This window comes from Gadus chalcogrammus, chromosome 23, assembly GCF_026213295.1.
Source record: "Gadus chalcogrammus isolate NIFS_2021 chromosome 23, NIFS_Gcha_1.0, whole genome shotgun sequence".
Classification (NCBI taxonomy): domain Eukaryota; kingdom Metazoa; phylum Chordata; class Actinopteri; order Gadiformes; family Gadidae; genus Gadus; species Gadus chalcogrammus.
In genome coordinates this window covers 9722119-9745788 of record NC_079434.1, presented here as the reverse complement: position 1 = coordinate 9745788, position 23670 = coordinate 9722119, and the positions used below count along the sequence as shown (strand labels likewise).

Below are 23670 nucleotides of genomic sequence, written 5' to 3'. Positions count from 1 at the left end.
GGGGGACTGACAGTGGATGTTTAATGACCGATATAACAATGATAGTTTGGGGCATAGAAACTGTATAATTGTCAAACTGAAATATGTATGTCAATGAAACTCTTGCACTTGCAGAAGTTGTGTGTTTGTTCAGCAGAAACGCAGGCCTAGTTGGATGCTTTTGCATACAACGTTTTAAATAATAATAAAAAGAATGTCTATCCGAGTTTAATCATTATTAAGAGAATTTCCTGTGTAGTTTCATGGATTACATCGTTGGTAACAGAACATCCTGGAGTGTGGTTGGGTGGATTACATCTTTGGTCCACCATTGTAAATCTACAATGGACTATGCGCTGTTCCGTGGTTTATCACTGGGCAGGATGAATTACTTCTGTTGTGTCTGCCCGTCACATTGTTAAACCGTACCCTTAAAAACGATTAATATTCGTGCATATTCCCAGGATGGGGAGGATCCTAAAGTATGTGATTCATTTTCAGGAATGGATAGTTACACCCCCCTGCCTGGCTGTCTTGTATTGTGAACAAGGAGCTGAAAGTGCTGCGATTCAAATAGATTCGAGAGATAACTGCTCAGGGGAGAAATTAACTGAAGACATGTCTGAAATGACTTGAATGCTACTTGTCACCTGTGCTTTAAATTCCCTATCGCCAGGATAATGCGATTTTTCATGGAGCAGAGAATTTCATTCTGAAAGAAAAATCTCTGATGTAGTCTTTATTGTAAAAATAATATTTGAGGTCTGCCTTTGTTTATGGCCGCCCCTCTGCCGGTCAGCTCCACCATTAACTAGCTGATGCCCCTCCCTCGGGCCGTTCTCTTCTTCAAGATGAACAGAGGCCGGGCCACGAGTTTGGTTCTCTAGCTAACCAGGCTCTGAGGCTAGCTGTGGCCTGGGTGCCCAGCACCGTGGAGACTCCCCCCTCCGGGCAGGATGTTGAAGCTGTTACTCTGTGGGAGCCAATCTTTGGCTCAGCCCAACATTCTCAACCGGCCTCCCTGATTGGTCAGATTGTTTTGAACATTAGTTTGACTGAAGCGGAGGGGAGAAGGAGACGCCAGTTTACATTCCAGATCTACAATGAGTTCTCGGATTCTAGTTAAAAGCAATGTGTTTGTCTAATCGGTTTTGTATATATATGTATATTTTATGTGCACACATATCTAATGCAGATTTGAATGAAAGCGTATAAACTGTGTGTGTTCGTGTGTGTGTGTGTGTGTGTGTGTGTGTGTGTGTGTGTGTGTGTGTGTGTGTGTGTGTGTGTGTGTGTGTGTGTGTGTGTGTGTGTGTGTGTGTCTGTGTGTGCTTGTGTGTTTGTGTGTGAGTGTGTGTGTATGTGTGTGTGTGCTGGCTATCAGTGTGTTTTTGCCAGTGTGTCTGAACAGCCTGACCCTGAATCAGTTGCAGTTACCGCACACCACGTACTCCCTCCTACTACTGTCCTCTACCTCCTCCTCCTCTCTCCTGTACCTCCTCCTCCTCTCTCCTGTACCTCCTCCTCCTCTCTCCTGTACCTCCTCCTCCTCTCTCCTGTACCTCCTCCTCCTCTCTCCTCTACCTCCTCCTCGTCTCGCCTGTACCTCCTCCGCCTCTCTCTACTTCGTCGTCTATCTCCTCCTCCTCCTGCTCTGTCTTCTACCTCCTCCAACATCCTCCTCCTCTCTCCTCTTCCTCCTCTGTCTACCTCCTTCTCTGGCTTCTCCTCCTTGCCTCTCCTCCTCCTCCTCCTCTCTCTCCTCTTCCTCTTTCATCTACCTCTTCCTCTCTCCTCGGTCCTCTACCTCTTCCTCTGTATCCTCCCCTTCGCTCCTCCTCCTCTTCCTCCGCCTCTCTCTCCACTTCCTCTCACCGTGGTCCTCTACTTCCTCCTCTCTCCTCTCTCCTAATTGCCTCCCTCCCTCCTCTTGTTTTCCCTTTGGCTCTGTCTTTCATCCTCTTCCAACTTCTCTCCCCTCTTCATCTTATTCTGGCCCCTCCTCCTTCTCCTCTTCCTCCTCTTCCTCCATTCGTGTCTGCATCGGCACAACCTGCTCTTGTTTAATAACGTCAACACACATACACACACAAACACAGGCACACACACACACACACACACACACACACACACACACACACACACACACACACACACACACACCCGTGAACACATCAACAAAGTCTCAGGGCTATGACATCATACTTTTGTCGATGCGACTTTCTAATTGAAACGCCTTCAAATCCTCACCGCTCCCCAGGAAGCCCGTCGGATTCCCGGGAGCCAATGAGATGCCGGCAAGACAGATGGACATGAGAGAGCCCCAATCAGATCCCACGCTCGGATCAAAGTAGGCGTTTCCTCTGCTGCATGTCAGTTCTGAAACACTCTTGACTCTGGTCGTGCGAGTCCTTCACGTTTAAGCCCTAGTCTAACTCCACCACCTAGTTTAACCCCACCTACTAGTTTATCTCCACCTTCTAGTGTAACCCCGCCCCTTTTAGTTACACTCCACCCCTCTGCATTTAACTCGACTGTAGTTTAACTCCAACCCCAGTTGAACTCCTCCTCCTATTTTAACCCATCCCCTTGTTTAACTCGTCCCCCTAAGATAACCCCACCCCATAGTTTAACTCCGCCTCCCAGTGTGTCTCGGCCCCTCTTAGTTTAAATCCATCCCCTTTTTTACACCCTGCCCCTTTTTCTGTAACCACGCCCCCCACTCCACCCACCACTAGTTTACCCCGTCCCAAACTCACTCCTCCGCCTTGTCTAACTCCGCCCCTTAATGAAACTCCTAGCCACGCCCCCTTCGGTTAACCCCGCCCTCCTGGTGAAACGCTTTCATTTGTAGCACATGCAGTGCTGCATGCATGGGACTGCGCTGGAGCATGGAATGTCTCTCTTGTGACGCTGCACTAGACCCCCCCCCCCCCCCCCCCTCCCCCCCTACCCCCCTACCCACCCTGGCCCAAGACAGACCCCCACACACACACAACTGCACCGGCCCTCTGTGATGAGGACCTCTTCCCTCTCGCTCCGGGGGGTCGCAGAGACCCGCGGTCTCCCCTGCATGACCCCACCTCTGGATGACCCCTGACCCCCCCCCCTCTCCTCTCTGCCTGGATCATGTTGGGATGAGCTGGGGTCTACTCTTAGATCTGTAGGACCCTGAGGTCTGTAGACCGTAGGAGACCTTCATCCCGCTGTCAGCTCCCGTCTCTGCTCTGGCTGAACTCACACACACAAGATGACACTGACTCACACACGCTCTCATATCAACGCACACAAACACTCACAAATGCTCTCACATACACACACCCTCACACACGCTCTCACGTGCACACACACGCTCTTACATACACAAACACACACACACCCTCACATTTATACAATGTCCCATGCTCGCACACTCACATACTCACACAGATGCTCACTCACTCACTCACTCACTCACTCACATGTGCATTGACCTCCCACACTGAGCATCATATTTCACCAGCAAACTGTTTCCCATGATGCACTGGTAAGTATGCTGCCTTATGATTTGTAAGTGAGGGAGGAAAGTGGGTCAAATCCCTTCATGTTGAATACCTGGGACTTAATTACCTTACTACCGACGTTCTTTACTATCCCACACACACACACACACAACCATTCAGCACTACACACAGACACACACACACACACACACACACACACACATTCAATGCACACACACAAACACAGACACATTCAATACTATCACCCCCACACACCCCCACCCCCTAACCCAGTGTGTGTGTGTGTGTGTGTGTGTGTGTGTGTGTGTGTGTGTGTGTGTGTGTGTGTGTGTGTGTGTGTGTGTGTGTGTGTGTGTGTGTGTGTGTGCGTGTGCCTGTGTGCTAGTGCAAATCAGATTTTAGCACTTTTTGGCATATTGCAGCCACTCACTTCAATTCAACACACACACACACACACACACCGGGATGCTGGGACCTGGATGTCGCCCAGATGGCTTGGGTTCTCGTCTGTCAGTCACCATAGTAACCTGCTCACGTCTCCTCCTCCTCCTCTCTCCATCTCCCTCTCTCTTCTCTTTATCTCCCTCTCTTACCTCTCCTCTCGTTATTTCCTCTTATCTCTGTCCTATCTCCTTTCCATCTCCTCTTTCTCTAACTCTCTCCCTCCCCTCACTCCTCTCCTCTCATCTCCCTTCCTTTTCCACTCTCTCCTCAGTGCCAAGAGAAGGAAAATGGCGGACAAGATTCTTCCACAGAGGGTGAGGCCCAGATACCCTTGTTCTTCTGTCTGTCTGTGTTTTGGTCCGGGTTTGGAGACAGGAGCGGTCTGAGGTATTTCAAAGGTCAAGATAAAGGGGTGTAGATAAGGCTTCAGGATAGGGTGAAGCAGCACAGCTGAACCAATCCAATGCGGGGTTCTGTGAACCATGTAGAACAAATAGATTCCCTCGGGTGCTCTGATGACACGGAGTCACTGACACTGTTTGTGGGGATTGTGTGAAGGGCAGATGGATCAATACCTTATTGATCCTTTATTGATCACAGGTTTTCCGGCAGCGTACCAAATCACATGACATAGGAGAAGAGATAAAACGTGCAATCTATAGTTGAGGAAATTACGTAATGGAAGTGCTGCACAACCTAGTGTCTAACAAAGCGATCCGCTGATCGGAACTAGACAAATAGGGTTTGTCATGTATAATACTTATTTGTTTTAAAACTGCTGCTTTAGATGTGAAACCATAAGCGTGACTGGGTCCCGTTTACCCCCCCTCCCCCGTCCAGATCCGTGAGCTGGTCCCGGAGTCGCAGGCCTACATGGACCTGCTGGCCTTCGAGAGGAAGCTGGACCAGACCATCATGAGGAAGAGGGTGGACATCCAGGAGGCGCTGAAGAGACCCATGAAGGTAAGAGGATCCCCACGTCGCACAACACTCCTTCCTCCTCGCTCCTCCTCGTTCTCACTGCTAGATGCTTCTCCTCTCTTCTCCACCTCACTCCTATGTACTTCTCCTCTTCCTCAGTGCTAGCTGCTCCTCTTCTCAGCTCCTCCCCTCCTCATCCTCCTAAATCCTCTCTTCTACCTACTCTTTAAATCTCCCTCCATCCTGCTCCTTCTTTTTTACAGTAAGCAGTTAAAGTGCAGGAATGCGTGTACATTGTCGTTCAATGTTTTACACTGTGAACTGTGTTTCAAGCTGGTATGTGGTTTGTGCGTGTGTGTGTGTGTGTGTGTGTGTGCGCCTGGGTATGCGTGCATGTTTTGTGCGTATCTGTTTGTCATTTGTTTGTCCTGTCATGTGTGTTTTTATATTCATACATGTTTATATATTGATGTGTGTTATGTTACTATGTTTGTGTGTGTGTCTGTTTATGTGTGTTTGTGCGTTTGTGTTTATGTGTGTGTGTGTTTATATGTGTGTGTGTGTGTGTGTGTGTGTGTGTGTGTGTGTGTGTGTGTGTGTGTGTGTGTGTGTGTGTGTGTGTGTGTGTGTGTGCGTGTGTGTGTGTACCATTGTGTCAGCAGCAGAAGCGGAAATTGCGTCTATACATCTCCAACACCTTCAACCCAGCTAAACCCGACGCCGACGACTCCGACGGCAGCATTGCATCATGGGAGCTGCGGGTGGAGGGAAAGCTACTGGACGACGTGAGTATGGCTGGGATTGGGACTGTGTCAATATTCAAGTCAACTTTATTAGTACAGGCCTTCATCACAGTGATAGTCTCAAAGGATTTGACAGGCCCAAATCTTAGGGAACCTCCTAATCCTAAAGCCTCAGAAGGACCTAAAGGGGAACCGCTCAGACCCAGAGGGTAGTCGCCCTAACCCTACTCCCTCCAGGGACATAAGGAGGGCAGGCGGGGCCCTCATTGGCCGACATGATGCTAGCACAAACAAGCAGAGCAAAGGATAAATACAGTTCACGTTGTTCAAACTGTTTGGATAAGATATCCGTTACAAATCATTCATGAACGTGAGCGACGAGCGTGTGGGTTTATTTGACGGTTAAAGAGTGATCATGGTCTTTATTCTAGCCAGTGGTCTTTAGTTTATGGTGTTGCTGGAGCCGTTCATCTCAGTCCATAACTCTGAGAGAATGAACCAAGAAAATACATTCTCGTACGCTCCAAAGTAGTGCAAGATAACGAGCTAGCATAACATTCCAGCAGGCGGTTGTATCTTCAGACAGAGGTCCCTGGTAATGAGCGTTTGAGAGTTTGTTTAGATAACTGCGGGATGAGGTCAAAAGATCAGAACTCTGATCATCCCCTGAATTCTATGGCCCACGTTAAACTCCATGCCAAGATACACGCTAAGGTACATACTAGGCTACACGCTAGTCTCTGTGCTAAACTACACGCTAGTCTCTGTGCTAAACTACACGCTAGTCTCTGTGCTAAACTACACGCTAGTCTCTGTGCTAAACTACACGCTAGTCTCTGTGCTAAACTACACGCTAGTCTCTGTGCTAAACTACACGCTAGGTTCTCATGTTCTCAGCGTTCCAGCGGTCCTCCTTTCCATGGCGGTTAGAAACTTGCCGGATCTGCCGCACCACAATTATTCCTGATGGAGCCTGAGAACGTGGAGCTGTTAGCTGGTGATCTCACCCCGGCCTGTGGTCTCTGCTGCTTGGTCCTAAAGACCTCCACACATGGGTCTTTGTTTGAGGAACACATGGCATGTGGATTATGGCACATATCCTGTGTCCGTCTGCGTGCGTGTGTGTGTGTGTGTGTGTGTGTGTGTGTGTGTGTGTGTGTGTGTGTGTGTGTGTGTGTGTGTGTGTGTGTGTGTGTGTGTGTGTGTGTGTGTGTGTGTGTGTGTGTGTGTGTGTGTGTGTGGATGTCAAGGGGCCTACATGTATTTACGTTAAAGTTGACTTTGACCTCTTTCTCTCTCTGTTCGCCAGCCAGGGAAGTTGAAGAGGAAGTTCTCGTCGTTCTTCAAGAGTCTGGTCATCGAGCTGGACAAGGACCTATACGGACCTGACAACCACCTGGTCGAGGTGAGACCCAGCCCTCCCCCATTCTCAACGACCAATAGGGACTCAAAGTCGGTTGGGTCGCCACCAGACGACACATGGAGCACTCCCGACAACTCTCGGAGAGTTGAGAGTTGGAGGACGGGGTTGACTCCCACGGAGGACACGCTGACATCGTCTTCCGGTGCCCTGAGATGACGAGGTTCCAGGACCCCTGGTCTGGGGAGAGGGTTAGGTTAGGGTTCACGGAGAGGCCTCACAGCGCCGTGTTTAGCAGGGCCCTTAGGCCTGCGCCAACGCGTGGGAAAAACCCCTGCTATCCCAGACGACCTCATCGTCTGGGGTCTGCTGATGAATGCTCTGGACGGAGAGAAGGCGCGGCTGGCTCGTCTGACGGCCGGACGAGTGCCCCAGTCCTGTTGAACCATTTTAGAGCGCAAATATTTACTAAATATATGAGACAGAGTGCTTTCTCATATGGCATCAGTATATTTAAACACATTGGAGAAGGCACATTCCTTCGACTTCTCGTCATACATATTTGCCGACCGTTTACGACAGCGCATCTCGAGACTTTGTCTCAAGCTTGTTGCTCTGACGTTTGCGACCGTTTTGAAACAAAGTTCTCAAACTTGGGAAAGCCTCCTTGCCTTCTCACGTGTCTCTGTGTTCCCAGGACGTCTGAAGACTTGGGTCCTCAAGAGGGCGTACAGCGTTTCATTACCTGCGGTTAAAATATAGAATCCAACAGATCTCCTGTCCCCCCGCGGGAGCAATAAACACTGCAGGGCTTTCCTTTAGCCGTCGGCCTCCGCTAAACGCTTAAAGGTGACGTGTGACACCACCAGGTGTGAGTGTGATTAGCCGCTACAAGCCAAAAATCCCCCTCCTCCGACATATCAAGTGGGTTGGTCCACGTAGATGTATGACGGATAGATGTATGACTGGCAATTAATCTAGTGAGACTCGTTATTTGGTACAAGAAAAGGCTATTCTATACCATGGAGGAGCCAGCGTTGATATTCGTGCTCCAGGCTTTTGATGAACAGTATTGGGGGTTGGGGGGCGAGGGGCCGGTAAGTCAGACCGCGTCGATCGTATATGTTCCCTCTTTTTTCCGCAGTCAGAATGCTTTGTGTCGAGCTGTCTCAGCCATTATTACAATTGGAGCAGCGGGTACCCCGGCGACGGAGGAAAACGTCTGGAGATTTAGCAGGAAGCGCGAGGCAAATGGGGATAGACTGACTTTGGGAATCCAGCCAGCGTGTCCTCCAGCGTTAGAGAGCCGTCAGCACTGGAGTGGTACAGGCCGGGCTGGGTTTATCTAAATACCCAGACTCAAACAAAGGGCCCATTGCTGCTGGCCGTGTTTGTACAGCTTGATATAGGCCCGTCACTCGATAAACACTTTGGGTTTTCAGACGTTTCTCCGCTGAGTGTGTGTGTGTGTGTGTGTGTGTGTGTGTGTGTGTGTGTGTGTGTGTGTGTGTGTGTGTGTGTGTGTGTGTGTGTGTGTGTGTGTGTGTGTGTGTGTGTGTGTGTGTGTGTGTTTGTGTGCCTGCTTGTGCGTTTATCTGTGTGAGTGGAATGGAAAACTTGTGTTATCTTGATCAGTAGGAGCAGTAGATATGGAAGCCAGACGAGGGTTCCCGTACCGCTAGAGATGTGATATGCACGGCATTCCCGAGCTACACCGTTAAACTACTGTTACAGTATCCAACATTACCGTAAACACCGTTAATCGCGGTTGTACCATAGATTAACATTAACTACAGTTCTGTGGGTGAAGACCATGCATGATATCCGGTCATATATGTAACATCACTTAGCTGAAAGGTACCGGGTTCGATCCCCAACGTCCTCAGACTACCTATAGTCATCCTTGAACACGATGACCCCCGACTCAGACCCGCTCCTTGACGACATGTAATAAATGCTAAATAAGTGGGCTGGGGGTTGGGGTAGCTGCCAGAAGTGTGCCGTGGGGTCGTGACCCTCTGACCTTGTGTGACCTTCTGACCCCCGCGACCCCTCTCTGTTGGTCCCAGTGGCACCGCACCGCCACCACCCAGGAGACGGACGGCTTCCAGGTGAAGCGGCCGGGGGACGTGAGCGTCCGCTGCACCCTGCTGCTCATGCTGGACTACCAGGTGAGGGCGCCAGAGAGGCACCCAGAGCCAGGCAGACTCGGTGCCTGGCCCACACACACACACACACACACAACCTCACATACCACCTCCCACACACTCTCACACACACACAAAGACGCACACGCGGCCTCACATACCACCAAAACCTTGCACACACTCTCAAACAAACACACACACACACATCACACACATACAAACACACACACACACACACACACACACATACAAACACACACAACCTTACATACCACCGAAACCTCGCACACACCCTCACCCACGCGCACCAATGGGTGCGCGTGGGTGAGGGTGTGTGTGAGGTTTTGGTGGTGAGGTTGTGTGTGTGGTGTGTGTGCCTTTGAAAGAGACGACCAAACGCCTTTAACACAAGAAATGAACCACCCATCCACAACAACAAAACCCCACAGAACAAAGCATACACATACACCTAAACCCACCAAGGAACCATTGCAGTCGTTGATGGATCTCCCCACCTGTCCGCAGCCCCCCCAGTTCAAACTGGACCCCCGGCTGGCCCGGCTGCTGGGCATCCACACCCAGACGCGCTCCTGCATCATCCAGGCACTGTGGCAGTACGTCAAGACCAACAAGCTGCAGGACTCCCACGACAAGGAGTACATCAACTGTGACAAGTACTTCCAGCAGGTACACCCTGCTGCTCTCTTTAAGCGTGTTTAACTCTTGGGTTTATTCTGCTGCCATTTACTGTGAGAGACACAGTGACCAGAGGGAGACACCAGATGTGTCTGTTGGGTGTGTCTCCGCCTTGCATGTTATTTAACTACAATAAACATATCAACAGTACAGTACAGAGACAGGTCCTTAAGGAGCAGGTAGGGGTTAGACAGTACAGAGACAGGTCATTAAGGAGCAGGTAGGGGTTAGACAGTACAGAGACAGGTCATTAAGGAGCAGGTAGGGGTTAGACAGTACAGAGACAGGTCATTAAGGAGCAGGTAGGGGTTAGACAGTACAGAGACAGGTCATTAAGGAGCAGGCAGGGGTTAGACAGTACAGAGACAGGTCATTAAGGAGCAGGTAGGGGTTAGACAGTACAGAGACAGGTCATTAAGGAACAGGTAGGGGTTAGACAGTGCAGAGACATGTCGTTAAGGAGCAGGTCGGGGTCTAACAGACGTCCTCCTCCGGCTCCAGATCTTCGACTGTCCGCGTCTCAAGTTCTCAGAGATCCCCCAGCGGCTCACCAACCTGCTGCTGCCCCCGGACCCCATCGTCATCAACCACGTCATCAGGTAACCATGGCAACGCACCCTGTGTTACACCTGGACGGGACATTCAGGCGGTGCAGCAAAAAGTACAGGCCTGTGATAGATATGACAAAAAGAAAAATATACATACGAGTAAGATCCAATTTTTTTATGAATATTGAAAATATATGATTTCAGACAATATGAGTATCAGTGCAAAAAATGGTTGAAAGACGGTTAAGATAAATATTATTTACACTCTAGGCTACATTATTGAAACCATACATCGTTGACTGTTATTCTACTTCATTTAAGAATGCTAGATTCTGATTGGCTGGGAGGGGTGCATTAATCCGGCATATTGCCCGCTGACTTGTCGGTTCTACTTGCTGCTGACTGAGCACAGTAGATCAATACGCCGCTTGTATCGTTTTCTATCACATACATTTCAAACATGAGGTCCATTGTAAAAATAAACCTTGTTTAAAAAAAGTTTCTAAAATGTGTCGGAAATCTATCAGAGGGTCAGTCGATACATCGTTTTGCAAGCGAGATACAATGTAACAACAACTACGTTATTAAACTAGTGATCAGTTGCAGCCTTGTGTGGTTGCTATAGAAACGAGTTACCTACAGCTGAGCTAACGTTATTCACCGTAGTTCTAAAGGGAACTACTTTTCGAGGGAGATGAACTTAAAGAGTATACATTTAATAAGCATGCAATACGAATAAGAAAAATGCTAATTATTAAAGTATTTGAATTGTTTTATTATGTTGGCCGGCGAGAAGTAGAATAAACACAATAATCACCTCAAGGCAGGGCAATAAACAGTTTGATATGCCCGGCTCGTGGAAGGTTACCGCCCTCGTCTTCGTCTCGGGCGGTAAGCCGTCCACGAGCCGGGCATATCAAACTGTTTATTGCCCTGCCTCTCGGTGATTATTCCTTACTTGTACCTGTGCCAGTAGTAAATGCTTGAGATAGTGCTGGATATGCTACTATTGAATCACTATTTGCATTCCCATGGCAACGCATCAAGTCATCCCACTCACACTCTTTGGTGGGATGTTGATTATTCAAGGCAGTAGCGTGTGAACAGTGCTTTTAAGAGAGCAGTGTTAAGCAGTTCTCCCTCAGCACGTCCACAATGTGTGTCCAGCCCTCAAAGGGGTGGGTCAGCTCAGGCTGTGTTGATTGGTTAGGTGTCTAAAGCCCCGCCCCCTCCCTCTCCAGCGTGGATCCCAACGACCAGAAGAAGACGGCGTGCTACGACATCGACGTGGAGGTGGAGGATCCCCTGAAGAGCCAGATGAGCAGCTTCCTGCTCTCCACGGCCAATCAGCAGGAGATCGCCTCCCTGGACAACAAGGTCAGAGACACGCCCCTGTGCCACCATATTGTGGTCTTACACTGAGTTAGATAGTGACATGCCCTTTACCCATTATCAGCCATTGTTTTTGCTGAACCATTCTGTTCACCGCGCGGTTGTCTGTGTAAACGACAAGGAAAAAGAAAAAGGAAGTTCATCTTCAGTTCAGGGTGTTTACCTCCTCATTGGCATGACTGATCAGATATAAGAGGGAGTGTGTTTGCTAGAGTCTGTGAGGGTGTGTGTGAGCTGATTCAGTCCTTGGGGCTCCATTAGATGATCTGACCTTGATGTCCTGCTGTGTGTTCAGATCCATGAGACCATCGAGTCCATCAACCAGCTGAAGATCCAGAGAGACTTCATGCTGAGCTTCTCCAGAGACCCCAAGGGGTACATCCAGGACTGGCTGCAGTCCCAGAGCAGAGACCTAAAGGTACAGACACACGCACGCACGCACGCACGCACTCACGGAGACACGTTCACCCGTTCACACGCACACCTGCACGCACACTAAAATACACACAACCTTCAAACCACAGTATATACTATTCTACAGTATAATATATACCGATACTCACTACACATGTAGCACAGGGTCCACTACTCTTGAAAAATCCATTAGATTAACATTATTGTTAACAATATTAAATAAACAATTGTATTATTTTAATTAATTTATGATTTTAGTTTCCAATCACTTTTTAAACCTGCTGCTGTAGTACCACTATGCAACACTAGGGGCACTAGCGTAACTCTGAGTGTGTTGTGGTGGGCTGCAGCTGATGACTGACGTGGTGGGCAACCCCGAGGAAGAGAGGAGGGCCGAGTTCTACCACGAGCCCTGGTCCCAAGAGGCCGTCAGCCGCTACTTCTACTGCAAGGTAACCTGTCCTGGCGGAGGAGAGGGGAGGAGCCTGCCAATCAGCGCTCCCAGTGCAACGGATGTTGAGTTATTATATATGAGATGGGTTGGGTTTATGTGTTAGCCCCACCCACTTTCTATTACTGCTACCCAAGTATGGTTACCAGACTTTACAATTACTATGATTGGGGGCGAGTAGACCTCTTATCAGCCTAGATAGGTTGTTTATGGGTGCTGCCATAACACATTTGAACAAGGTTAGGGAAGGTGTAGTGGCTACTGTTTTGGCCAAGCTTCCCCAGGTTAAAGAGGAAAAGTTGAGAGTGATATAACATCGACATGCGGTCATTAGCAGACACTTTGATCCAAAGCCACGCACTCGTGAGGCTGACAACAGTCTATGCATACAAACTAAACTATAAGAAGCAAAGAACGTTATAGTTTAACTCTACACTAGAAGGAGATGTTATAGTTTAACTGTAGCAGCAGAGAGATTTTATAGTTTAACTCTACAGCAGTAGAGATGTTATAGGTTAACTTTAGCAGTAGATAGATGTTATAGTTGAACTGTTCAGCCGTAAACATGTTATAGTTTAACTGTACAGCAGTACACATGTTATAGTTTAGCTGTACAGTAGTAAAGATATGTTATAGTTTAACTGTACAGCAGTAGAGATTTTATAGTTTAACTGTACAGCAGTAGACATGTTATAGTTTAACTGTAGAAGTATAGACATGTTATAGTTTAACTGTACAGCAGTACACATGTTATAGTTTAACTGTACAGCAGTAGACATGTTATAGTTTAACTGTAGAAGTATAGACATGTTATAGTTTAGCTGTACAGCAGTTGAGATGTTATTATTTAACTGTACAGCAGTAGACAAGTTATAGTTTAGCTGTACAGTAGTATAGAGATGTTATAGTTGAACTTTACAGCAGTAGAGATGTTATAGTTAAACTGTAGTAGTAGAGAGATGTTATAGTTAAACTGTAGTAGTAGAGAGATGTTATAGTTTAGCTGAACGGTAGTATAGAGATGTTATAGTTGAACTGTCCAGCAGTATAGAGATGTTATAGTTGAACTGTCCAGCAGTATAGAGATGTGATAGTTGAAGTGTAGCAGTAGAGAGAGGATGTGTTGGGGCTGAAGGATGGTGTTGTGGATTCTCCTCTTCTAGATCCAGCAGAGGAGGCAGGAGCTGGAGCAGGCCCTGGCAGTACGCAACACCTAACCGCCCTCACTACCGGGGCCGTGTGTGTGTGTGTGTGTGTGTGTGTGTGTGTGTGTGTGTGTGTGTGTGTGTGTGTGTGTGTGTGTGTGTGTGTGCGTGTGTGTGTGTGTGTGTTTGCGTGTGTGTGCGGAAGGTGGTTCTCCATATTGTGATGTCATCATCGCGTGACGATCCTGCTCCACTTTACATCATCGGACATCAACTTCTGATTCGGATCCCGGGAGCACGTTCCACAGAGGCGATAGATGGGATGTGTCTACGGAAAAGCGTACATGAGTTTTTAAACATATTGAATGATAAGGGGATGGGGTGTGTGCGTGTGTGTGAGTGTTTGTTCTAGTTAGAGGTGAGCTTTTTGGAGTGTGAACTACATGAATTACACCAGCAGAATGAGAAGAAGTTGGGAGATGGAGAAATCCTTTTTTTTTTGTGGTAATCTAAATGATTTTAAAAAGCAGTTAGGGGATGTTCAGTATCTAGACTGATGTGCTTATTGGCTAATTCAATTGTCAACTCCAAACAGTATTTTCACTATCCAGACCTTTCGACAGCAGCACTGCTGATACACGTCACAATTGCACCCACCGTGCTGTGATATTCAAATTATATGAATTATTGGAAAATTTGGATCATAAATGTTTCTGTAAAACAAAATGGATAGCTGTCGGAAAGTTGAACGAAGCTTGTAAAAACAAAAAAAAACAGTTTGGCATTATGATAGCAGGACATTTAAGAGTGATAATTAGGTTTTTATGAAGTTACTGACTGCCTATTTATGATGTTATACTTAAAGAATTAAAGATGTCTCAAATGTTTCACCAAAGGTTCAAAATATAAGCAGTATTCGCTGTCTTACACGGAAGATGAAGGAGCTAAAGACCAGAACCGCTAGTACATGCAGTATTTTACAGTACTACTTGGAGTACCGAGTGTTTGTGTGTGTGTGTGACTTTTACTGCATGCGGAAATAATATCGTGTTTTTCTAAACACCTGAGTAGTAGCAGGCACACTTTCTGAAAAATACTGCAGGCGCTGAGTTCTGCTGCTTTGGGACGCAGTTTATAGTTTGTAATACAAAGTCTCACGGACTGTTTAAAAAAAACGGAAGGGAAAGATGAAGACTTTTTTAATAAGAGATGTGAATGTAAATATTTTTTTTTTCTTAAGACAGCTAACTGTACAGTATATGCCTGTTTGTTTGTGTCATTGTTTGGAGGTCTTGGCCTCGTATTGCAGTACGGCGGCTCTAAATACGTAGAAAAGGAACTTTAGCGTTCCACTGTGTGCTGTGGAGCCTAGTCTAACATGAGAAAAGACTGAATACTTTTCAAATGTAACGGGGAAGAACAAGTAACCAAAACACTTTAAATCAAACGCAAGAAACAGCAGCCTCTCTGGTGAAACACGGATTATTACAAGCTGTTTTGAATTGGCTCAAATCAATAATTGTGACTGATGCAATAGCAGAGTTTCACCAGAGGGGCTTCTGTTGAGGAGGTTCGATTTACCTGTTGGGTTGCTCATTAACTTTATTTTGGACTCCATGGAAACTCACTAGTTTAGCAGTTAATCTGCACCTTTCTCCATTTATTTTATTCATGTTTCACTGTCACCGTTTCTCAGCCAACAGACTCTCTTTGCACTGTGCTGTAGATTTCCGTCGTGGGGGGGAACTTTCCACCCGGCATAAACAAGAGTGATGGGATAACTCACGATGACCTATGCATGCTTTGTGTATATTAATGAATACATTTGAAGCAGTACGTGTACATATGTTACGCTGGTTTAGCCGTTTACGTGATGAGAAGTCAATTCATAGCACACTCATGTAAAAAAAAAAATGCCTTCTGGAAAGTTTGCCAAAAATGATAATGCTCTACCAGCAATTTACTGTAGGTGTGATTTTCAGAAGTGTTTTCGTTAATAGAACAGTACTCTAATTATGTTAACTGCACTCACTAGAGAAGCAGAAAGTCGTTTAAAGCATCTTATGTACCTCAGTACTTAGTGTCTGGTAAAAAAAACAAAACATATTTTTTGTAAGGCCGTTTATCATCACTGTCGTCACAACGGCGTCACTGGTCCGCTGGCTCCCTCTTGTGCAGGAATTTGGAAACTGCAACTTGCTTCTCATTCAGAAATAATGTGGGGTGGCTGACAGCATCCTACCACCCGTGTGAGAGTTTCCTCTAATAAAGCGTTGATTCACGTTCAAAGGTCTGTTGCGTTTAGCAAACGTCTGTCGACTGCATGTGTTTTCTAGGTCTCTATCCCTGTTTACACTGTCACACCCGTGGTACACCAACACAAATAATTACTGTGTCGAGATTTTAAATAAACGAAAACGGTTTGCAGATGATGTTACAACAAAAAAAGGGAAATTTTGACTGTGACCGCCTGGATGTAAATAAAGAAGTGATGCCAAAGTTTGTAAATGCCATACATTCTGAAACGTCTTTTTTTTTTTGAATAAGCTAAAATGTCTTGTCCACAACTGGGCTTTGCTCGGAACGCTAATGAAAGCATGAGGATCTCGTAGACCAACCTCTGCCCCCTATGTACGAGTGAGGTTTTACGTAGGGCGGAAAGTGTGTAGAGTCAGGTCCAGGTCACTATGGAAACCATGCCGTAAACGCTGACACCAGACCGGACCAGACCCCCACATATTGCGATGCAACATTTGGAGGATGTAGACATGTTGAACATCCCAAGGTCACGCTTAACATGCTAAAACGAATCAGTTTTCTTCTTTCAACATGATTTTTCACACACTCATGCTATGCTACCTTAGCGCTCCCATGTTAATGGTGAGAGTACACCCCTTATAAATACACCCTGTGTATAGTAGCTCCTAGCCCCTCTGCCTCTCTCCGGGGGGAGAGGGCTCGTGAAAGGGTCTCATTCAGCTCTGAGCTCCACCTTCCACCGCCTTGAAGGTAGAGGGCAGCGCCTCCCTCCCTCCCTCCCCTGCCTCAGGGGTGGGTGGAGAACTGGCAGGAGCAGGGCAGCAGAGGAGTGACCTAATAAGAGAGAGGGGCGGGGGGGTGTAGTTGGTTGGGAACAAACTGTACGAAGATACAGGGCACGGCCATGAAAACATATGCAGAAACTAGAGGGAGAGGAACAGTCACCTGTTGGAGATGACTGTTCATCTTCAACAGTCACTCTGTGCGCGTGGCTGACCGTGTTACCTTATTATATCTGTAGGAATGGGGTCTCGAGGGAAGTGTCGTAGATCTGACCTTTAGGTGATTCAGGTGTCACATGACATCCAGTGATAATCAAGTTATCTCCCCGTCTTCTGCCTTGTGCTCTGGGAATTAAACAAATTACTTAACAAAATGAAGGTGTTTACATGATAGTTAATAATTCAAAGGCCTTAACCAGATTAGGATCGGTTTTATCAACCTCCATGTAAAAGGTACTGAATGTCTCGTGTAGACTGATAGGATCTGATGGAAGTGACAGACAGAAGGAATGAAGGGGACGTTTGTGAACACGGACATAATGTCAAATGGTCTTTAATACTTTAGGAGCAGAAACACTGAACCAGAACACTGTCATCCTGCTGAGCTTACAGTTGGGGTTAACATTCTTTAATAGAAAGTATGGCTCAATTTGTTTCTGTCCATGGTCCTCAACCGTAGAAAAAATAACATTATGTGACATTATGTGCTGTTTATTATTAACAGCACATACTTTAATAGCCAGTCTGTCTTCCAGTAGAAGCCGGCGGCCATATGAGCAGCCAGCTAGCCGTCCCAGGCCTGGACGGGAAGGGACATTGTGAAGATCTGGACAACATTGCGATAGCGACGGGGGGGGGGGGGAGTACCACCCCTCCACCATATTGCCCACGTTTCCTGAGAGCAAGGCACCAAAGTGACCGTAGGAAAGCAGTTTCATTGTTATGTTCTCTCTCCTCGGCAGTGTTCAACGGCATCCACCCCCCCAGCATGCGGGGGGGGAGGCGTGTCTAGGTGCTGTTGGCCTGCTCCTGCTCGAACAACGCCATGGAGAGGTGCGAGCGTGACGCCAGCCCCTCCAGGTTGCTGAGCACGCAGCGGTGGTAGATGTCCTCGCTGAAGCGTGGGTTGCACGCGCGCCGCACGTACTTCTGCACCAGCGCCGGCTCCACGGCGCGGAACACGTGCAGGCCCGAGTAGCGCACGAAGATGTCGTACACGTCCATGCTCTCCAGCAGCTCCTCGTTATCCAGGATGTCGGCGGCCATCTTGGTGCGGGCGGTCATGTAGTCGGCGTTGTAGAAGCACGCCTCGTCGAACACCTGCCGGTCGAAGTGTCCGTCGCGCAGCGGGTCGAAGGCGAAGGCCGACGAGGACTGCGGCTGCTCGCGCGACGCCACCGAAGGGCTGAACTCCTGGAAGTGGACGGGGAAGAACACCTGCCAGCTGCTGATGGCGTTCATGCGGCAGCGGTTGAGGAAGTCGCCGTTGATCTCGGTCCAGGGGCCCGCCAGGAAGAACAGCGTGTCCACGGGGTGCTTCTTGGAGATGATGTCCATGAGCTTGACCTGCGACGGCACCTCCGTCTTCACGCTGATCCACGGGATCTTCACGTCGCCGTAGCGCTTCTCCACCTCGCTGATCATGGCCTTGAGACCGGCGAACACGTCCGTCTGGCTGACGCGCTGCGCGTCGAACGGGTCGTAGATGAACAGGAAGGTGAGCAGCACGTTGTCACGCGTGTCCAGCGTGTTGGTGACGTACGTGTCCAGGAAGTTGCCCACGTAGTCCTGCTCCGGCGCCGTGACGGGCAGGATGACCTGCACGCGCGTGGCCTCCGTCACGTAGGGCATGGGGATGATCTCGATGGAGCTGAGGGGCCTCAGCAGGTTGACCCGGCGGCCCAGCACCTGGCTGTGGCCCTTCTGGGTGTAGGCCTCCAGCACCAGGTCCAGCACGTACTCCATGCCCCGCGTGGGGTCGAAGCGCCGGTAGCCGTTGAGCAGGCGCCGCTTGCGGAAGCGCAGCTGGGGCTGGTAGCGGGCGTTGAGGCGCTCCACCGCCATCTCCAGCACGGCGCTGACGTCGGCCCGGTCGGCGCCGCGCAGCTCGCACTTGGGGGCGCTCTCCAGACACGAGTACACGTGGTCCTCGGTGAAGTACTCCCAGTTGATGACCTCGAAGCGCGTCTTGGGCTTGAAGGGCGCGGTGATGCCGATGGGCCACGTGGTTCCCGCCTTCCCCTCCGGAGTCAGGTGGCTCAGGTTGTTGATCTGCATCTGTTAGTGAACCGTCAATAGAAATGAATACATGTGGAAGGAACGAGTGGAACTCTACTGTTAGTTGCTCGTGGGAGGATTCCATGACAGTAAAATACAATAATTGAATGCTCGTCACTCATTTGATCCTAAGTATTTGTCTAAGATGTATACTTGATCTTTCTGACCTAAAGCTAAAATTGTAGCCACTGGACCTTTATATTACACTATAACAGCAGATTTAAGTAGAGTTCTGGTAACAGAGGGCGAGGAATTCAGGGCGTGATATGAGGTACTAGTGGAAAGGCAAACATCCCGTGCAGAATGAACACTCCTTCCCGGCTCAGCTCTGGGTGACATGTCTAAACATTAGACCTGCTAGGCATGTCTGCTGGGATCCCCTCCAGCCACGACGGAGGAGTTCAGATGATGTGACATAATGCCTGCCTGACTGACTGTCTGCCTGTCCGTCTGTCTGTCTGTCTGTGCGTAGGTATTTAAACAGGTATAACTCAATTAACGGAAGATGTCAGTAATTTGGAGTACCTTCATTTAGGCTGTTTTCATTCAATGATGACAATGATATAATAATAGTTCCTTGAATTGCTGTTTAATTTCATAATTTCTGTTAGACTGTGTACCCCACAGTCTATGGTCCCTACACAGACAAGAGGCTAGGTTAGTATCCGGGGCTGGGTTAGTACGGTCTAGGCTAGGTCACTAAGCGTTAGACTCGGATAGTCAAGGGAAGGGTAAGCTAGTGAGGTCTAGGCCACGCTAGGCTAGTCAGGGATAGGCCAGGTTAGTGAGGTATTGGCTATCCTAGGCTAGGCTAGTCAGAGCAAGGCTATATGCTAGGCTAGGCTAGCCAGAAAGAGTCAGCTTATCTTATTTGAACACCCTTTCACTCTTTATAACACACACACACATTACCCCAACCTGCCTGAGGGATCAATAAAGTCTTATCTTATCTCAACAGCAATAAAGGACAAATACACTAAACCTAATCTGATTAGGGGAGGAAGTTCACTGGCTGGGGGGTTTGACTCCCAGGCCAGGGCCCGATACCCCAACCCTACCTGCTCCATAATGACCTCTCTGTAGTCTAACCCTGACCTGCCCCTGAATGACCTGTCTCTGTACTGTCTAACCCCTACCTGCTCCGTAATGACCTGTCTCTGTACTCACAGTGATAAAAGCGACTGCTACATAACGTTGACTCACAGAGTCAGTGTGACCATAGAACCAGTGCTGCTGCCCACCTGAAGCTGCTCTATCTGCTGGTAGGTCCACTCCAGCTCCATCTGGCTGAAGCGCTTGTGGAGGCGGTACATGAGGCTGGGCTCTGACACCGGGTGGACCGCCAGGGCGTTTCGGAACTGGGGGCTGTCCTCTCGCTCCGGGTCGGCGTTCTTACCCAGCTCAAAGTACTGGTAGCGCATCTCCTGGAGGGGGGGGGGGGGGGGGGACACAGGGGAGCGATGGAGGTCAGCCTTGACGGCTCTGCAGCCCAGCTAGCCACAGGCGTAGCAACAGAGCTAATCTGCTGTTTTTACTTCTCTTCTAACCATGTAAGGACAAGTAAATCTCTGATTGTTTTTTTCACTATTGCAGTTCCATTATATACTATTGTGGCGTTTTCTGTTTTATACAGCTAGATCATGTTTGTGTTTGTATTCAGGTGTGTGTGTTTTCAGGTGTCTGTGTGTGTGTATGTGTATATTTGTGTATGTGCAATGGCCTGTGTGTGTTTAGGTTTAAATGTATGTGTGTTTGTGTGAGTTAAGGTTTGCATATGTGTTTGTGCTCTACCTGGTACACCTCCAGGCAGGTGAGGCCCAGGTAGTCGATGATGCACCTCCCCAGCCACTCGTCCGGTCGGACGCTCAGGATGTCGTTGCGGCAGGTGTCCAGGTGCGGCTGCAGCTTGCCCAGCAGGCTTTGCGACAGCAGGTACCCGTAGCCGCCGTGGCAGTAGCGCGCCTTCTCCTCGCCGCCGATGAACTCCTCGGCGCGTCCCAGGTAGAGGTCCCGCCCCGAGCTCAGGTGGCCCACCAGCTGGGCCAGGCGGTCGGCCTGCAGGTAGGTGTCGTCCTGGGCCAGAAGGAACCAGTCGTACTCGTTGCCGTGGTGACGGTGAAGGTGGCGCACCGTCTCGTACATCAGCCAAACGGGCCGGTCGTCGCCGTGCGCGACGACGGTCATGCCGTGCGGCAGCTTGGCGCTCCGCAGGCCAGTGAAGAAGAAGGTGCGATGGAAGCGGTGCGCCACGGTGCGGTTCACCGCCACCGCCAGCGTGTTGAGGGTGGCCCGCGACGTCAGCACCCCCACCAGGAGGTGCTCCTTGATGCCCAGCTCTGAGTGGATGTAGCGGGTCCTGGGGGGGGTCGAGAGAGGGGAAGGGAGAGGTAAATGAGGGAGAGAGGGACCGACAGAGAGTGTAGGTTAAAAGAGAGAGGGAGAGAGGAAAGAGAGACAGGGATAAAGATAGAGTGACAGAGATAATATAAAAGAAAAGTTAACCTTCTTAATATTGCTCTGTTGTAAGAAAGCAGGGTGGCTGGGCTATTAGGGAAAGTGACGTGAATAATTTGTGTAGGCCTACACGGTTTTAAAACCATTTAACAAGGAGGATCTTTAAATCCTTGCATTAAACAGTCTTCTCCGGCCAGTAAGCTACTTAAAGGCACCCCCAGACTCAGCAGGAGGTGAAGGACATCTTGTGCATTCAGAAACTCAGCAATGTTCAAAAACGTCCAATAGCCCTACCGTCATAACGTTTTGTATTGGTTCCTTTATGCTACATTTAGCAAGGGGTTAGCCAGGATATGTGATGATGGTGCTAAATGATTATCAAATATTTGCGATTGCTACAAATTGTCATGTAGGATACTGTATTTTATAGGGACCACACAATATTCACAATGGTTCTGGTAACACAAGAAACATCCGTCACAAGTGTGTCACAAAAGTACACAAAGTACTAATTCCTCCATACTTCAGTTGTGTAATAAGTTACCATATGAAGCAGAATTCTCGATCCTTTGCTTTTGAACAAGTTCTACCTCTAACAGCTAAACCGTTTACAGGAAGTATTTTGAGCTCACCGTAGGACTTTCTTGTGCGGTTTGTTGGGGTCCTTATGGTAGGGCACTATCCGGGGCGTGAAGTCCTCATTCCCGGCGCCGTCCCGAGAGTCGGCCCGATCCCCTCTGTGTCCTCCTACGAAAAGTCCCACGTTGCCAAGCTCTTCCCCACAGGAGTCATCCGCGTCTCCCTGGGTCCAGGAGACCATGAGCAGACTCAGGCTACACCCCAATGACAGTCCGAGGATGAGGGGTAGAGCGGGCCGGAACACGGCCAGGAGGGACGATAGTCTCATACCGACGGGCTAATGAGGAGCTTTTCCACTGGCTAGGTGTGAACAGAGATCACACACACCCTGCAGTAACTACTACCTCTATTCACGCTTCCTACACGGAGACATTGTTCCTAACATCATTAACCTATACTATAAAACACAAATATGGTTGTTATATCGTGGTTATTGGTTTGTCAGTATGATTAGTGAGACGGAACAGAAGCAGTGGTTGATACTGTCACGTCAATACAACGTTTGATCATTATTACAACGCATTTCACTTTAAAATTGCTTTACAATGGTCTATGTGACACATTGAATGATGCGCTGTCCCGATTTGATACGTGTCTACGTCGTAACTACAACGTTACAACGGAATAGAAACACGAATTCGTGTAATGCAGTGTTGGCTAACAACTCGTAAAATGTTTTTTATTCTCATTGTGCTACGAAGCGCCACCTACGCTACTAGGATAGCTTGTTACTGCTACTGTATTCAGATATACTTTAACAGTCAGCTAGCCTGGGCTAAAAGTTTACATCTGTGTGTGTACACACTGCCATGGCTCGTCTCGGAACGATGTGTATCTTCGTAAAGGACCTTGTAAAAACACGTATAATCCACAAGGTGAAGTACTGCTGAGGGAGTTGTGCTGGCGACCTCACGTCGTTATCCGTCTTCTCCGGTGTCTTTAGGGAACCTCAGCAGCACGCAAAATCACATGAGTCTCTGTGAGTTGTGTTTCAGGTCCTCCATTTTATCCGCTTCGTAACGTGCTTAAAACCGACATCACCTCCGCAACGTTTTAATAAAGGAGACGTGTTGCCTTTCCTTTCCATCCGTCTGCGGCTTGCACCACCAACTGTCCCCGCTAGGTTGTCTGTGCGTGCGCGTGCGCGTGTGTGTGTTTATATGTGTGTTTGAGTCTACTGGAAATCCACCGTCAGACACGTCACCAGACCTCACACCGGGGGGCTCTGTCTAGCATTATAAATAAACCTCTATTAATCGGCCGACGAATGAAGTGGGTGCCCAATAAGAGGCGGTTAACAGTGTACAAAAATGGCAACGTAGCAGATTTTTCACAAGTTATTTCTGAACCCAATTCAGCATCAATAAAGTGTATCAATCTAAACCTCCAAATTATATTATGCTTTCATCTGAAATGTATTAATACATTCCAATCGAACATGGTTCCGCAATATATGATATTCTTTATTCACCAGTATCCATCTATGTTACATTACATTAATTCATACATTTCTCCT

General features: G+C 48.4%; 2 protein-coding genes across 6 annotated transcripts in view; one reads left to right on the top strand and one right to left on the bottom strand.

Annotated features, from left to right (window-relative positions):
* Positions 1–16735, top strand: part of LOC130377165 (SWI/SNF-related matrix-associated actin-dependent regulator of chromatin subfamily D member 3) — a 32072-nt gene extending 15337 nt beyond the window's left edge. The window contains exons 3-14 of one of the 5 annotated variants that reach the window (XM_056584175.1): positions 2240–2329; positions 4198–4240; positions 4767–4889; positions 5510–5632; positions 6900–6995; positions 9020–9121; positions 9623–9784; positions 10295–10392; positions 11583–11718; positions 12029–12151; positions 12498–12599; positions 13762–16735. In XM_056584175.1, the coding sequence (XP_056440150.1) occupies positions 2240–2329; positions 4198–4240; positions 4767–4889; positions 5510–5632; positions 6900–6995; positions 9020–9121; positions 9623–9784; positions 10295–10392; positions 11583–11718; positions 12029–12151; positions 12498–12599; positions 13762–13815 (1252 nt within the window). In that variant the 3' untranslated portion in view covers positions 13816–16735. Of the gene's footprint in view, positions 1–2239; positions 2330–4197; positions 4241–4766; positions 4890–5506; positions 5633–6899; positions 6996–9019; positions 9122–9622; positions 9785–10294; positions 10393–11582; positions 11719–12028; positions 12152–12497; positions 12600–13761 lie in introns of all 5 variants that reach the window. The other 4 variants (XM_056584174.1, XM_056584176.1, XM_056584178.1 and 1 more) reach the window with 4 other exon arrangements.
* Positions 16736–16776: 41 nt separating this feature from the next.
* chpf2 (chondroitin polymerizing factor 2) lies at positions 16777–23361 on the bottom strand. Its single transcript, XM_056584156.1, has 4 exons — positions 22148–23361; positions 20853–21417; positions 20303–20485; positions 16777–19061 (listed from the first exon to the last, which is right to left on the bottom strand). The coding sequence occupies exons 1-4, from the start codon at positions 22420–22422 to the stop codon at positions 17793–17795; spliced, it is 2292 nt and encodes a 763-aa protein (XP_056440131.1). The 5' UTR covers positions 22423–23361; the 3' UTR covers positions 16777–17792.
* Between the last annotated feature and the right edge of the window lie 309 nt (positions 23362–23670).

Excerpts from the sequence above, each read along its gene's own strand:
- chpf2 (XM_056584156.1), bottom strand. The coding sequence starts at position 22,422 with ATGAGACTATCGTCCCTCCTGGCCGTGTTCCGGCCCGCTCTACCCCTC. Across the intron at positions 21,418-22,147 it reads CCGCACAAGAAAGTCCTACG|GACCCGCTACATCCACTCAG; the intron begins GTGAGCTCAAAA and ends GACCCCCCCCAG. Across the intron at positions 20,486-20,852 it reads CCTGCCTGGAGGTGTACCAG|GAGATGCGCTACCAGTACTT; the intron begins GTAGAGCACAAA and ends CCCCCCCTCCAG.